Consider the following 15261-nt stretch of genomic DNA (forward strand, 5'->3'; position numbering starts at 1 on the left):
CACATCACTCCTTTGCAGCCTGCCTCTGCCCCATCAACAAAGGACAGGGCACAGACAACTAACACTCAAGACAGGAACACCCATTCCAGGTCCTAACATACTAACGCAGAAGCACCAAATCCAGGTCCTACTACCAACATAACGTTATCTTACTACTTAATTTTGTTTTGCCTGAGTAACTCCATTATTTCTTGTATCTAATTTGCAAATTACTTGGGGGTTCTCCTTTTTTTCAGGTGGCGCTCATTCCTATGGGATCTTGGTCTATACAGGTGAGTTTATTAAATTCCACAGCAACTTTGAATCAGCAAAAATAATTCTGAACATCCAAGTGGATTGTATTAACATATTAACACTCTGAACCAAATACACATTAGGTTTAGGCCTAGCAATACAAGAAAGCCAGTTGAAATATTTCCAAATTCAAACAGCATCTGCAAAAAGAAAGCCCAAACCAAACCACATACCTTCACTTTTGTCACCCTGGCTGAATTCAGCATGAGGGAATACTTTGTGTAAAACCTCGAGAAGGTTAGTGAAGGTACGTTCCAACAGTGGTCTGATCACAGGAGATAACGCATGTCCTGAAGATGTCACGGCACGTTGAGAAGCAGGCACAATATTCTGCATTGCATGATAAAAATCCTGCGCGCTGAGAACTACTGAAGAAACATCAAGCTGCAGTTTCTGACTGCTCACATAAATCTGAGGATAGCGTCGTCTCAGGGCAATCAAGGCAGCCTCAGTGCAAAGTGCTTTTATGTCAGCTCCACAGTACCCTAGTGCACACAAAAACAAAAATATCTTTCATGAAATAGCATTGCTGTGCTACATACATGCCTAAAGCTAAAAACCAATCAGTAATACTTAATTGTCAACGTCCACAAAGCATCTGCCGAAAGGCATCAGGTCATAATCCAGTGACTGTGTTATGTACTAGGAAATTATGTCCAGGAATATTGAAATACAGTAAGAAATTAATTCCACACTGATGTACATTTTCACTGTATAGCCCAATATATAGTGTATTTTCAGCCCAGGGTTACTGCTCTGTCATGGCTTTCTTTTTCCTAATATTGTCTAAAGTATGTGTGCAATTTTAACAAGCCTGTCCCCCTCCTCCTTTGTTATTTTAGTATCTCTACATGAGTATAATCTTTAATAGAAAAGTAATTTTGTTCTACTGGATGAACATTACCAACTTTAAACTTTTACAGACTGAGAAAATGAGCAACATAAAGAGAAGTGTTTCATGAGTAGAATATGGACGAGATGAAACCTCTTTTTGAAAAAGCATGCTGTGGACTCCTGGAAAAATGTGAAATTTTACTATCAAGACATTTTTTCAGACTTTTCATTAGTTTCATAATTTTACTAATATAACCAGAAGACGAGAAAAACTATCAAAAAGCACTAGAATTTTAATTTAGACCGGCTTCATAAATATCTACAGGTGGTTACCTATAATTGCTTCATCATCACCGAAAAACACAGATCTGATAATTATGAAATACTGAGAGACTTAATACCTCTGTGTTTTCTGTGGTACTAATGGTTCCGGATTTTTTTCCCCAGAGCTAGAAATTAGATTTCAAATTCTTCCATATCTCTCAGCAAGAGACAATAATACGCCACGGTATTTTGTAGCACCATAGTTCCACCTTTCAAAAAACATGAAACACCATTCCAGTGGGAAAGTCTTTTAGAGAATTACAATTACTATAGGAAAACATGCTGCAGTGAGGTACTGCCACATAAAAGTTCATGGGTTTGCAGCAAAGTGTTTATAGAAACTAATTAATCAATTCTTTGGTTAAATTATTCTCAGTAAACTTTTTTTTTTTAACTTTTTTTATCCTCCTGCCAGTCCTACAGCTTTTGCCTTTTTTCTTCTCTGTATTTTATTTTTAATCATTTTTCTCCTCTATTGGTCTTTTGGAAGCACAGAATCCCAAAGCTGAACCCTGCCTTGTTTCTCTCTCTACCCCTTGATGTGCTGCTGGCATGCGCACTTTTACAAGATCCATACAGCAACAACGAACAGGGCTGATTCCATACACAGTGTTGAAAAATAAAAAAGGAAGCAATATGTAAGACAATCTTCCATCTCAATCTTTCAGAAATAAAAATTTGGGAGATAACAATAAAAGATACCAACTTTTTCAGCTATAAAGGTGACTTAAATCAGGTGAGACTTCAAATTCCAGATGAGTTTCCCATGTATACTTGAGAAATAACTTTTTAAAAAGAAAACAGTCAAATAAAAAACCCCAAAAAAACAACCCCAAACAGAAGATCACCATCAATATCAGATTCCTTCTGCAACTTTTAAACTAAGTTTTCCAATTTTATAGTAAGATTAGTAGCTATAACGGTAGAAACTTGATGAGCCCTCACTGTGACTGTTATATAGATGTAGCAAATCAGAAGTTATCCTGAAGTAAATACACGTGACATTTGAAATGTGTTACATCCACTATACTAATCAATAGGAAACTAATTATTTTCAGCACTAAGGTTGTATTTAGCTAACCTCTATCATGAATAATCAAAACCACGCAGGCAAACTCCATCAGCCATGTGAACCCATTAGACAGTATCTACAGGTGCATTAGAAAAACCAAACCAAGGTTTTTTCTCTAAATTCTGCTTTGTTCACATTCCCATTTAAACCGGTCCACTTTTCATCTAACAAGCACAGTGGATTAAACAAATAATGCTGGGGGACATTAAACCAAAACTTAATTCAAAGATGTGCTAGAGATATAGCACCCTGAATGCCTGTCACCTTAAAAACTAGTTGAGTATCTTCACGACAAAAGATTCAGCAGCTCAGGAGCTACATCCTTTCCAATTTTTCTATTAATAAATGCTGTAATACCACTTTCTAACAGTTATTTTAATCACCGCTTGCACATCTCCAAAGAATTGCAAAATTAGGAAATAATAGCCTGTAGCCTATTTTAAAAATTAAATTCTCAGGTGATCAGATACACGATTAGTCTCCATTTCTACTTTTCATTTCTCAGGAGCAATTACATTTGAAGACTAATAATTGGTATCTCTTTTTGAGGGACTCTCTTGTGCATACTGTACATCCATTTCGTGACAGGAAAACTGGAAAAATCCCATAGAACATTAAAAAGTATTTTTAGTTCTAAACAGTAAATGCATACTGATGAAGAGGAAGAAAAATGTAGTAAGGTATTGTCAAAGCAAAATAAAATATATCATGTCAACTGTAAATAACGTGAACTTATTTTTGCCCAAATTGACACTATACTATAAACATCAAGGTTCAGTGCTTTTCCTTTCATTTTTTGAAGCAGCTCACAAAGGACGTTCAATTTGGCAGGCAAAATGTACTGGCACACCTTAACTTAGCACAAAACAAGTATTCTTGTCAAGTACCCATTTTGTTCTACCCATCACCACCACACTATGCTTAATATTTTTGAAGTACAACTTTCAAAGAGTAGGATGGCAAACAAGTGGATTCCTGTATAGGTTTCCAAAGACTGCACTTTGATCACTGCAATTTTAAAGCCACACTCTTCTAGCCTTACAGTGCAGAAATCATGTCTTCTTTAAAACTCTGCCTAATATCCACCACAAAAACCTGCAACAAACTGCTACAGAACTTAGTGATGTTTAGGTGAATAAACTTGACCAATTCTTCAATTTGTCACGCAACTCCCTGCAACTCCTAAAATGGACTGCAGGGAAAGAGAGTTAGGCAAAAACTCAGCATGATGATGGAAATGAGAAGTTTTTTTTCTTTTTTTTTGTTTGGTTGTTTGGTTGTTTGTTTTTTTTAAAAAGGTTGTGAAAAACAAACACTAATGCCAAAACTTCCCCCTATATCATTACAATAGGTTAGGAAAGAAACAAGGTGTCATTTTGCTACAAAATACTCCTGTTGTAATAAGGACAGAATATTTTTAACACCATATTTTAACATCTTGAGTGTAATGGCTTGTTTCTTTACAATTCTATTTAGCATTATTTAAATAACTTTTACTACATCACGAAAAGATTTAGCTGCAAGATGACAGATGCATTTTTTTTGGTTGCTAGTTTGTTTTGTTTCCTGTTAGACTGAGTTAACAGCAACCTCTCTACCTACAGGAAGTTATCACTCAGAACAATGAAGTAAGCACAAAAGAGAAGGAAGGATTTTAAAAGTTCAGCGTATCTGGGGCCCATCTCCAGTAAGGAGAAAAAACAGTAATTACTTGTGTTTATTGAAGGTACTAATAAGACATCAGCGTGAGGTCTTCTGAGCAACTCTGTACTCTCCCCAAGCTGCTTCACTTTGTCTCACACACATTGCAGTCATGCAGCCATTCAGTGAAGTGGGTTCTTTAATCCTCACATACACAGAAATCTCAAAAAAGGTATGTGATCCATAACACCCGGGACAAAAATCAACCCTCAGGAAATAACCTATTTTTCACAAGTCCTAGGGCTTTTCCATTCTAATTTCTTTACAATTACACCCCTAGATGTTAAGAAGTTCCGAGTCGCACATACACCTGCTTCCCCAAAGTCATTTACTTTGGTAATATTTCAGCAGCTTTCTTCATCAGGATCCATACTCTTGTAGTTAAGTGTTGCCAAGTTTGCTGAACCGGAGAGAGGTATAAACCATGCTGTGCAAAAAGCCTGCTGAGTCTAGACAGCTTTTACCTGGGGAAGGCAAAGTGATGGGGTTTTTTTGCAGGAGGAACGTTTGTTGGTTTTTAAAGAAAACCTGCACAACAAGAGGATATTGCAGACCAGTGTATACTGTATCGTATATGACAAGTGTGCCAATGAGCCTGATTTGCAATGGCTGCAAAGAATCTGGAAAAGTCTGTTTAAATAATTAGTTCCTGCAGATTTCACTTCTAGAAATGATGAGGCAATCTCACGATGAAGAAGATAAACCAGTCTTATTTCAGCTGGTTTAAAAAGTCCTTGCAATAGTCAGAAGGTTTTAATCTTGGATGTATGGAAACATTTAAATTCCAAGATACCAAACAGAGACAATCAAGTGCACAGTAGTTGAACAGTAGAAAAAACAAGAAAAACAGGAAATGGTATTTCGTTTTGTTAGCTGGCTTTTCCATAGAACTGACAGGCTTTACTAAGCACAAAGAATGGCTTCCAATCAAACTTACAAACAGCTTTCTCAATGGTCTGAAATTTTAAAATACGAACTTGTGTTCTCAATGCAGAAATACGGTGAATTTTCTAAGACAACTGGGTTTTATCCCACCTATTCCCCTCTCTCCCACTTAGCAGCACCAAGTCCTTGTACAAATCAAGCAGAATTTACATAAAATGGGTTTGGCACATGCTGTCTTATACCCGGCAAAGCTTAAACTGGAGTTTGCTGGACAGTTATGTTTTCTCCTCACCAGAAGTTGTGGAGGTCTTTGTGCATCAAAAGCGGAGGGATGCTGCTTCGATGACAGATGTCCCTGTAGATGAAGAGGATAATTCGGGTGCACTGTAGATGACTGAATGGGCTGATGTTCTATTTAAAGTTCTTATTTCTCTGATGATGGATTCCAATGCACAGGTATTTGAGACCATCCTGTTTCTAAGAACTTCAGTGCTTGTCCAAGCAGGTGACTGACAGAATGGATCTTTGCATGACAAATTGTTGAGAAGAGATTGTGATTTGTGTTTTAGGGTAATTTCCTCTGTTAAATTCACTATAAAAATATATGGGTTTATTTCTGATGAACTTTTAAGCAGCACGTTTATCTTGAACAATCATCCTCCATTCAGTACAGCAGGTCTTTGGGCGCTCCAAAGGTTTATTTAATGTACTCATGGTGTGGTGCTTTTTTTCCACCACCACCCCCCCCCAAGTCTACACTTTGAGGTTGTTCTGTGCTAGCAATCTGGAAAAAAATTCATCCTTAGAATGGCTCGTTAGTTTGTTGGATTTATGTCAAAGGAGAGCATGCGAGTCAGTAAAAACAAAACCAAAAAAACCCCACACAAGTACTGATTTTGTTTTCCCTTCCACAAGAGGGTAGAACAAAACAAAGTCTCCCTATCTCTTCTTTAATACATTACTATAATGTGTAGTCTACCTGAAGATTCCAATTCCCACTTCATTTTGAGGGTATGTATCCTATATGAGGACAGCAATATTACAAAAAGGAAACATTAACTGTATTTTCAAATGACTACTAGCTACTCAGTTTGTTTTAGTAAGACAGAAGCATTTCTGTTATAACAAAAAAAGTGTGTTGTTGAAAGTATAGAAGTTTAGAAAGGTAGAAATAATAAAATACCCCGATATATTTAACATACCTTCAAGGTTTTACACAGAAGAGAAAGCATCTATAGTAAAAGTACTAACATTATAACACTTACCAACACATTTTTCAGCCAGTTCTCCTAAGAAAGGATCTGACAATTTGGGGTTCCAATCCCTGGTATGAATTTGTAAAATGTGCTTCCGTGCCTAATGAAAAAAAAAAAAAAAAAAAAAGAGAGCGAGAGAGAGAGAAAAATCCCCAGAATTAGCAAGAAAATTCCATGTCATAATATTTTTAGACAAAATTGTTATTTATTCAGGTGAATGTAAAATTATTTTACCTGATTTTGACATGTCACTGAGATGCATAAAATAGAACTTAGCACTCAAAAGTCAAGAGCAAAAGTCTTCCCTTCTTTTTTAATTTCATATACATAATTTTTTCAGTATACCAGTTGCACACTTCAACTGCTGTTTAATCAACACTATTATACATGAAATGATCAAACCTCGTGTTCTATGAGGAACTGATTTTCTAATTTAATTTTTAATTGCTGCACCTATGATTAACAGATTCTACTGACAAATGCCTCACCAATTAATTTACTGCAGAGTAGCACTGTACATAAACATGAATTCCAAATCTATTTAATTTTAAAAATCTACAGAATCCAAATACACCTATCAATATGCAAAGTAAATTTAAAGTATATGTTATGGCTGAGATTACAGAAGTCTAGAAAAAGGAAATGTTCCTGTTGTCTGGCTTTGTGCGTACAACTGTTATGTGCTTAGCAGTCAACATGTCAATAAAGCTATTTTCTCCTACCCTAACTTCCAAAACTTCAATAGTTAGGGGTCATTATACAAATCCATACAAAGCCATAGGTTTTAGATCAGCAATTCAAGTTAACGCAAACAATTTAGCTCTCCATTTAGTTTTAACTACATTCTGAAGATTTGAAGTTCAGTACAACTTTATGTATATAATGTGTTTTTACTAAAAATGTCTTCCTAAAATTAAACATTCTTACAAGTAAGAATGCTTTTTCTTATTTCATAAGCTTGGTTGTCAGACATTTCAGATGTTTATTATTAATAAACATTTCTAGTATATATCTCCTCTATAAAGTTTTACCTTTTGATCAGGCAAGTTGAAAAGAAATTCCCTGTCAAAGCGACCAGGTCTCCTGAGTGCAGGATCTATAGAATCCAGTCTGTTTGTAGCACCAATTACAACTATTTCACCTCTATTATCCAGTCCATCCATTAGGGCAAGAAGAGTAGACACTATAGAGCTAAAAGAAGAGAGTTTTCAAAAAAACAATGTGTAGGGAACACTGCCACAATTTTTACTTTTTTAACTGCAACATTCAGAGTTTCAAAGGAAAAAAAGTTCAGTTAAAAAAAAACCCAGTTGCACAACTGTTTCAAGTCTCAAAACAAGAAGGAAACATTTAGTATCATCTGTATTATACTTAGTATTATGAATCCAGCAGGGATTACACCAAATTTAAACTTCCTCCTTTAAATCCTTTGCGAAATGTGGGCTCAGGAATCTATTTAATGAACAGAGTATGCATTGTCCTCTTTAGAGCAACTGTAGCAGAAGAAAAATGCATCAAGAAGAAAGATGCATCAAGACAAAGGTTCCCATAACCTCCTTGCCTGCTGGCTTCAAAATTTCCTTTCTGATGCCCTCATTTGAATGGAGGAAGACATACAAACAAATGCCATGTATGGGATGAAAGACACAAGTGCATTGCTCTAAAAATCACAGTAACACTGAGATTGAAGGCAGATGTGAAAAATTTGTGATGTGAAAATCAGCCAGCAGAAAACTGATGTAAAAATCATTTAAAAAAAATAACACAATAACAACTCAAGATAAATCTGCACACCCAGAAAATGACAGGACTGTCCAGCTCATTTATAGAGCATTACAATTCACTAGTTTAGAGTCAGATCTTTTCCAACTCTTTTTTACGTTGGACTGGTAACAGACAATCTGTTTACAGTACAAAACCAGCAATCAGAAGAAAGGTTGTGGAAATCTTGAAGTTAATAATGTGGCAGAAGAGTAATCTCCACTACAATTCCATTCCCAGCAAATTACAGTCTGCTTGAAGAACTGAAAAGATGACTTTTGATGCCAGAACAAATCAACAATCTGTCCTTTCTAGTGTAAGTGGGCTTAACCAAAAGTAAAAACCTTTCTTGGGAACTGAGTAAAATTACACTTACGAGTTTACCAAGATAATGTAGGATGTACCAAGATAATGGTAGCATACAAAAAATATTACCTGTGAATCTGATCTTGTCTACTAGAACGGACTGGAGCCAAGCCATCTATTTCATCAAAAAAGATTATAGAGGGTCTCATCAAGTATGCCTGGTATGCAAAAGAAAAAAACAAAATTCACTGTTAATTCATAATTCATCCATCAACATTGAACAAACATTTTATTATAAAGCATTAACATGCTAAACTAACACACATACTGAGACACTTTTGTTTAAGAGTATCCAATCTGAAAATAAAACTGAATTTTCAACCCCAGCACTGTTCCAGACAAAGTAAAAAAGACTGCATTCTCCTTTGAATAAGCAAGATGGCACCAGTGTATCAGTTTTACTGTGTGTTGGAGAGATTAGAGACAAATGGAGATGCCTTATACTCAGTTCCAGAGACCAGTATCTTATCTGCTCATAACTTGTTTGTTTAGACACCTGTGTCTGACAACTGCATTTCACTGCTTTATGTGGCTCTTCCAAGCCAAATAAGGACATTAAAATACACACAACTGATGCAATCCTGCATCCTCCTCTATATAGCATTTATCTTGAACATGCCAGTCAAACTCAGACTCACCCCAATTTTTACCCAAACTACTTTGTCTGCTTCATTAACGGACAAATGAAGAGCCTTTTTCCTTACATTTCAGAGCAAGAAAACCTGCTGCCAGTATTCCTCTATTTTTTCATCTAAATACATAATTTGGACAAATCCTGGCCTATTTATGCAGATTTAGTTATTTAGTTTCAACTGCAAATAACTTTGGCTGTCTAAAACAAAACAACACAAAACAAAACCAAAAACAAACAACATAGAGAGAAATTATGAAAAATATGTTTTTCTTCTAACCTGATCAAAAAGGAGTCGAAGCTGACGTTCAGATTCACCAACCCACTTACTGAGACAGTCTGCTCCTTTTCTCATAAAGAAAGCCACCTTTTTGTCTCCTTGACTGCATTCATTAGCTAGAGCTCTAGCTACCAAGGTTTTACCTGTTCCAGGAGGACCATAGAATAAACAGCCCCTGAAGATAAATGGATCAACACAGTCACAAACTCATTTTATGTCTCCTGAAAAACTCCAAGTCAAATTTTATAATGAAGACAGGGAGCCTGGAGAAGAAAGACTGAAGTTCTACTATCATTATTTAGTGTATTCAACATAATTCATAAGATCTAAGCTTGTTTTATGCTTCAAATCGGTAAATCTTTGCTTTGTAGAGAACATTAATCAAAAGCACATTAAGCTTCCAAAGGATTGCTTTACACAAGCCAAATACTTCCTCAAGAATTAAATATTAGGTAATACTTGAATCAGTGTCTGTTACTTCTTTGGAGAGACTCAAGTCCTTCAAATGACAAAAATATCCCAAAATTTTTAATTTACTTAGATTATGTGTACCCATCTAAATCACACACCAAGACACCTGATAAATATTAAAACCACAACATTATTGAGATTACTTCTATAGAAGAAACATCAGCACTTAGCTTGATTTAGTAAAATATTTGATGACATAATGGAAGAAAGGCAAGGTACTACTAAATAGAACACTTGGGAATTCTTACTTTGACCAAATCACAAAGTTTAACTTCCTACCACAAGAAAAATAGCTACAATTTTGGAACTCTTCATCCCACTCATTACATTGATAGACAAGTGGGGTAGCAAACATGTAAGTCTATTTGAACTGAAAACACTTCAGGGAAATAGTCTCCTATGGGTTTTCAAGAGGAGCATTCTTCAGAACTTAATAAAATGAAATATAACAAAAAAAGTAAATACACCTACCTTGGTGGCTGAATTTTGAATTTTTCAAATATTTCTGGATAGAGAAGAGGAAACACTACCATTTCCTTAAGTGCAAGGATATGATGGCTCAATCCCCCTATACTATCAAAACGCACCTTAGGAAAAGAAACAAAGCATACAAAGCATATATTGAAACACCTTTCCACAAAAGTACCTTTACTTACAGAACTATAGAATCACAGAATGGTTAGGGTTGGAAAGGATGTTAAGGCCATCTAGTTCCAACCCCCCTGCCATGGGCAGGGACACCTCACACTAAACCATGCCACCCAAGGCTCTGTCCAACCTGGCCTTGAACACTGCCAGGGATGAAGCATTTACCACTTCTTTGGGCAACCTTTTCCAGTGCCTCACCACCTTCACAGTGAAGAACTTCCTCCTTATATCTAACCTAAACTTCCCCTGTTTAAGTTTAAACCTGTTCCCCCTTGTACTATCGCTACGGTCCCTAATGAAGAGTCCTTCTTCAGCATGCTTGTAGGCCCCCTTCAGATATTGGAAGGCTGCTATGAGGTCTCCATGCAGCCTTCTCTTCTCCAGGCTGAACAGCCCCAACTTTCTCAGCCTGTCTTCATACAGGAGGTGCTCCACCCTCATGGCCCTCCTCTGGACTTGCTCCAACAGTTCCATGTCCTTCTTATGTTGAGGACACCAGAACTTTGAAAATAAATTACAACAACAAACAACAATTGTATTGATCAAGAGGAGTTCCATGAATTCTGAAAATGTAAAAGAAGTTGAAAAAGTCAACTCTTGCTTGCTCACATGAGGTTTACTCGGTTCACAAGGTAACTGTGCCAAGGATACGTGGACACCTACAGAGACCCAGCCTAAGGCTGAGAACAGCTTTGGAAAAAGTCAGAGATCAGTATGCTTATTATGAATTTACTTCAACTCTAATGAAGGCTGTGGTGAATTATGGTTATGCATAACTGAGGGAAGGAAAATAGAAAGTTCTAACAAAACCTACCGATTTATCAACAATCATAGGGTCAACATCAGCCAAACTTGCCCCAACTTTCACACGTTCTCGCAGGATTCCACTAGCTAAGTCTTCTGCTCTAAAGTTTAAAGGCAGGCACCTGTTCAACAAAAAATCCACCAAACAAATATTGTTCTGTTTTGACCACTTTTCTGCAATGGGAAGAACCAAGAGATTAAATGCCTTCCTACCTAAAGATACAACCGTCCTGGATTGATAAGGTAATTAAAATTAACCTTTTTATTGTTCTTATTATTATTCTTGTACATCTGGAAGCTCCTTAAGTAAAAAGTTAGTTTTATGCCTCCATACAGGTATTTCAATCTGAAGAACTAGGCTGGACAAACTACTTTGATTAAACACAAAAGAAACACCGTTGACCGAAAGAACAGGACACTGTCCACTGACAGTGGGGAATTGCTTATGTTCAGTATGGTAAGAAAAGGATTAACAGCAGAAGGAAAACAGATTTTTCAAAATATAACTCATCAGAGTCCAGAGAAAATAAGTATTTCTGGCAGACCAACCATAACCCACATCAATGTGTACCAGCCTCTTAGTGTATACAAAGAAGCTTTAAGCCCCTACACAGATATTGCATCAGGCCAAATACACAGATAAAAGGAGGAAAAAAGGTACCAAGAAGATACAGGTTATACCTGGAACTACACTTAGCTGTACATTGCCGGAATTGCTCAGGATGGAAAAGGGATCAGTGTGGCAGCCAGGAAAGATGGAAAAATGACGAGAAAAAGCTTTTTTCCCTGTTCTGTTCTCCAACTATTGTATCTGTGGCAGTAGGTAAAATTACTGATACACCTTATAGATCCTTTGCTTTTAGATAACTGGTGAATAAATATAAGGTCAAAACAATATGCATTATCAATCTGTATTGTTAAACAACAGGCAGAGAGAAGAATAAGAGCTAGTACTGGGAGTACAACTGAACTAAATTGGACAAAACACCACCAAGAATAAAAACCTATTTTAACTGACAGAAGTTGTTTGTCTTATAATCCAATTGAATTAGATATTCTTATCTTTCCATCTTTTCATCACTATTGTTAATTATGTACTCATAAGACTTCAAATCTATTTTAATATATAACCAGGAATCCTCCTAAACTGTGTCTGCAGGCAATTACAGGCAGAATCAGAAAAAGTCTGTAGAACTGATGAACACTATAGAACAGTTCTACTTGCTTTCTTACAAACAATAAAAATCAAACCCTCCTAAAGACCAAGGGCGTTTTGATACCTATTTCTTGCTCTGGCCATGCTTTTAGATTTTCTTCTTTCAAAACGTTCTTCATCTGAAGAGGTTGTGTCACTGCTGTGAATGGCATGCTTCTTTCTCCTATTGAAGTGGCAAAATAAACATAAACTCAGTCCTTTTTACAGTAGAATGGAACGTTTTGATTCTTTTATAAAAAAGAAAATTGAAACAGCAAGTACAGTACAGTTCAGGCCTAGAATGCATGCAAATTTTTATTATGTATCAAAATAATCTCAGCGGTGAATAACATCTGATTTCAACACGAACATTACTAAAACAGTAGATCCCCATAAGATACGTGGTCCATTCCATGTTATCTCAGCAAGTGTGACTGACAGTTAATAAGCTGCTCAAGTTCATCAGGCAGCAACTGTACTTAGGAAAGCTTCCAACCACATCAGGATGTCCTTACTCAGTTTGGTGCTTCCCTCTAAGTATTCTTTGAAAAATCTCTGTATTTCCTAAAGCACATGGTCTCTTTTTATGCAGTCATTAATTCTGAACAGCACAACAATTTTACAAAATACCTGTACTACAGATTAACTTCTGCTCTGAACCTAAGTAAAGTTATTCAAAGGCTGCATAAACAATCTCTTATTTTACTACGACAGTATTTCAGAAAACTGAGTATTTCAGAAATATTAAAGAATGCACGTTACATCTTCTGTACAAAAAGGTGTTCAGTTTGATACCAGTTTGAAAACAGTCAGCAACTCCTTTCTGTACTTGCAGCACACCTGTTTCCATTCTGTTTATCACAAAGCTTCTACTGGTATGATGAAGTGCTATGAAATTCATTTTTGTGTGCTGATCAGGATCTGAACCCAAGATAAAATTCAACACCCACTCACATATGTGAATGTACAGTACAATCACTCAAGAACATTTTGAAAATCAACAGCTAACAGAAATGCACTGAGGGAAAGCAAACAACTACATACCAAAAGACTGACACTTACCTGATATGGCTTCTTCTTGCAGGAGATCTGTGAATATCAAACAGTGTATTTTCCCTCTTTTTTTGATGAGCTGGCACTGAATAAGAGAAGTTGCATGTTTGTAACATCAATTACAAAAGAATAACAATCTGAATTAGGAACTAATCTAAATGCAGCACAGAAGTCCTAAATTATTGCTTTACCAATCGTGTTATAGGAGGGGAGGAAGAGGTAAATCAAAACTCTTGTGCTTTGTTTCACAGAATGTAATTCATTCAGGGCACTAGCATTTTTACTTTATTTGCAGGACATGAAACCACATACAGAAACCTCTTCACAGCTGGTCATAATGCATGCCTTGAAATTTCTCTTTAACAAATGAAGCGCAGCATTTCTCTATCACAGACTCAATTTCCAAGTTGCCTTAAGATACAGTACACTGCATACAATGCTAATCTAAACCAAATATGCACAGAATACATTATTTTAAGCAGAAGTATTAAAATGTTCAAAATCAAGAGACACTACACTGCATCCTGTACGGATCCTTAACCGTATGTCCTGTGAGGAATGGCTAAGGACACAGGGTTTGTCTAGTCTGGTTTGTCTAGTTTGGAGAAAGGAGGCTGAGGGACGACAGCTGCCTAAGGAGAGGAAGTGGAAAGGGAGTTGCCAATCTCTTCTCCCTGAGATACGGTGACAGGACATCGGGGAATGGTTCAAGACTGCATCAGGGCAAATTCAGACTTGATATTAGGAAACGTTTCTTTGCTGAGAAGATGTTGGACACTGGAAAAGGCTTCCTAGATAGGTGGTCAATGCCCCAATCCTGTTAGTGTTGAAGAGGCATTTGGACAATGATCTTAACAACATTCTTGTAACTTTTAGTCAGCCCTGGGTTGCATGGGTACTCAGTCAGGGATGAAGAGGAGTCATCCAACTTTTCCCTTCCCACACCCATGGTATATTCTCAGAGGTCAATAGAGCAGGACCCCATGAGCACTGTCTAGTTCCTCACCTATTGGAGGGGCCTGGTATCTTTCAACAGTTTTTCTTTGTCTGAGATTATATGGCCGATCATTTTCTTCTCCCTCTGCTTCTTCTACTTCTATATCTCCATCTTCTTCCTGGGACTCTGTTGGGGCAAAAAATATTTTCAGAACACTTCTACTTGATGCCAGAGCTATCTTCATCCTAAAAATTAACATTATAATGGTCACTGAGAATTATTCCCCTCGGATTAATTAACACTAATTGGCAAATCACAGGAAAATCCGAAGATAAATCTACAGCAAGTTGTCAAACTTCTGTCTAGTTTCCCACAGAAAGTTCTGGAAAAACAACAGAAAAAAATAAATGCAGCCAAATTAGCTTTAGTTATGAAGTCCTTTTTCTTTGGCAATTATCCTTCAAATTGAGAATAATGTCTTTTGTCTTTTTTCCCATAGGAGCCTCAGAAAATCTAGCATTTGACACAGCATGAAAATAAGTACACCTTTTATTATGCACAATACCATTCTTGCACAAAGCAAATAATACACCGCATAAAGGTACCACCTAGGTCCATTTCTTAACAAGACCAGACTTTCCATCCATGGATCTCAGAATTAAGACTGCATTCTTATTAACTGCAACAACCCTTACCTCTTCCAGCAGTTTCACTTCAAAATCAAGGTACGCTATGCTGAACCCTGTATG

At 36.6% G+C, this 15261-nt stretch overlaps 1 protein-coding gene across 5 annotated transcripts in view; it reads right to left on the reverse strand.

Moving 5' to 3' along the window:
- Positions 1–15261, reverse strand: part of ATAD2B (ATPase family AAA domain containing 2B) — a 78623-nt gene that overhangs the window by 40703 nt on the left and 22659 nt on the right. For all 5 annotated transcript variants that reach the window (XR_013956539.1, XM_080614855.1, XM_080614856.1 and 2 more), the window contains 10 exons: positions 14582–14698; positions 13585–13660; positions 12608–12706; positions 11338–11449; positions 10347–10462; positions 9405–9579; positions 8563–8651; positions 7398–7557; positions 6376–6466; positions 468–779 (listed from right to left, as the gene is read on the reverse strand). Coding sequence is in view for 4 of the 5 variants with exons in the window: in XM_080614855.1 (XP_080470981.1) it covers positions 468–779; positions 6376–6466; positions 7398–7557; positions 8563–8651; positions 9405–9579; positions 10347–10462; positions 11338–11449; positions 12608–12706; positions 13585–13660; positions 14582–14698 (1347 nt within the window). In the remaining variant the exon portion in view is untranslated. The remainder of the gene's footprint in view (positions 1–467; positions 780–6375; positions 6467–7397; positions 7558–8562; positions 8652–9404; positions 9580–10346; positions 10463–11337; positions 11450–12607; positions 12707–13584; positions 13661–14581; positions 14699–15261) is intronic.

This window comes from Psittacula echo, assembly GCF_963264785.1.
Source record: "Psittacula echo genome assembly, chromosome: 4".
NCBI lineage: Eukaryota > Metazoa > Chordata > Aves > Psittaciformes > Psittacidae > Psittacula > Psittacula echo.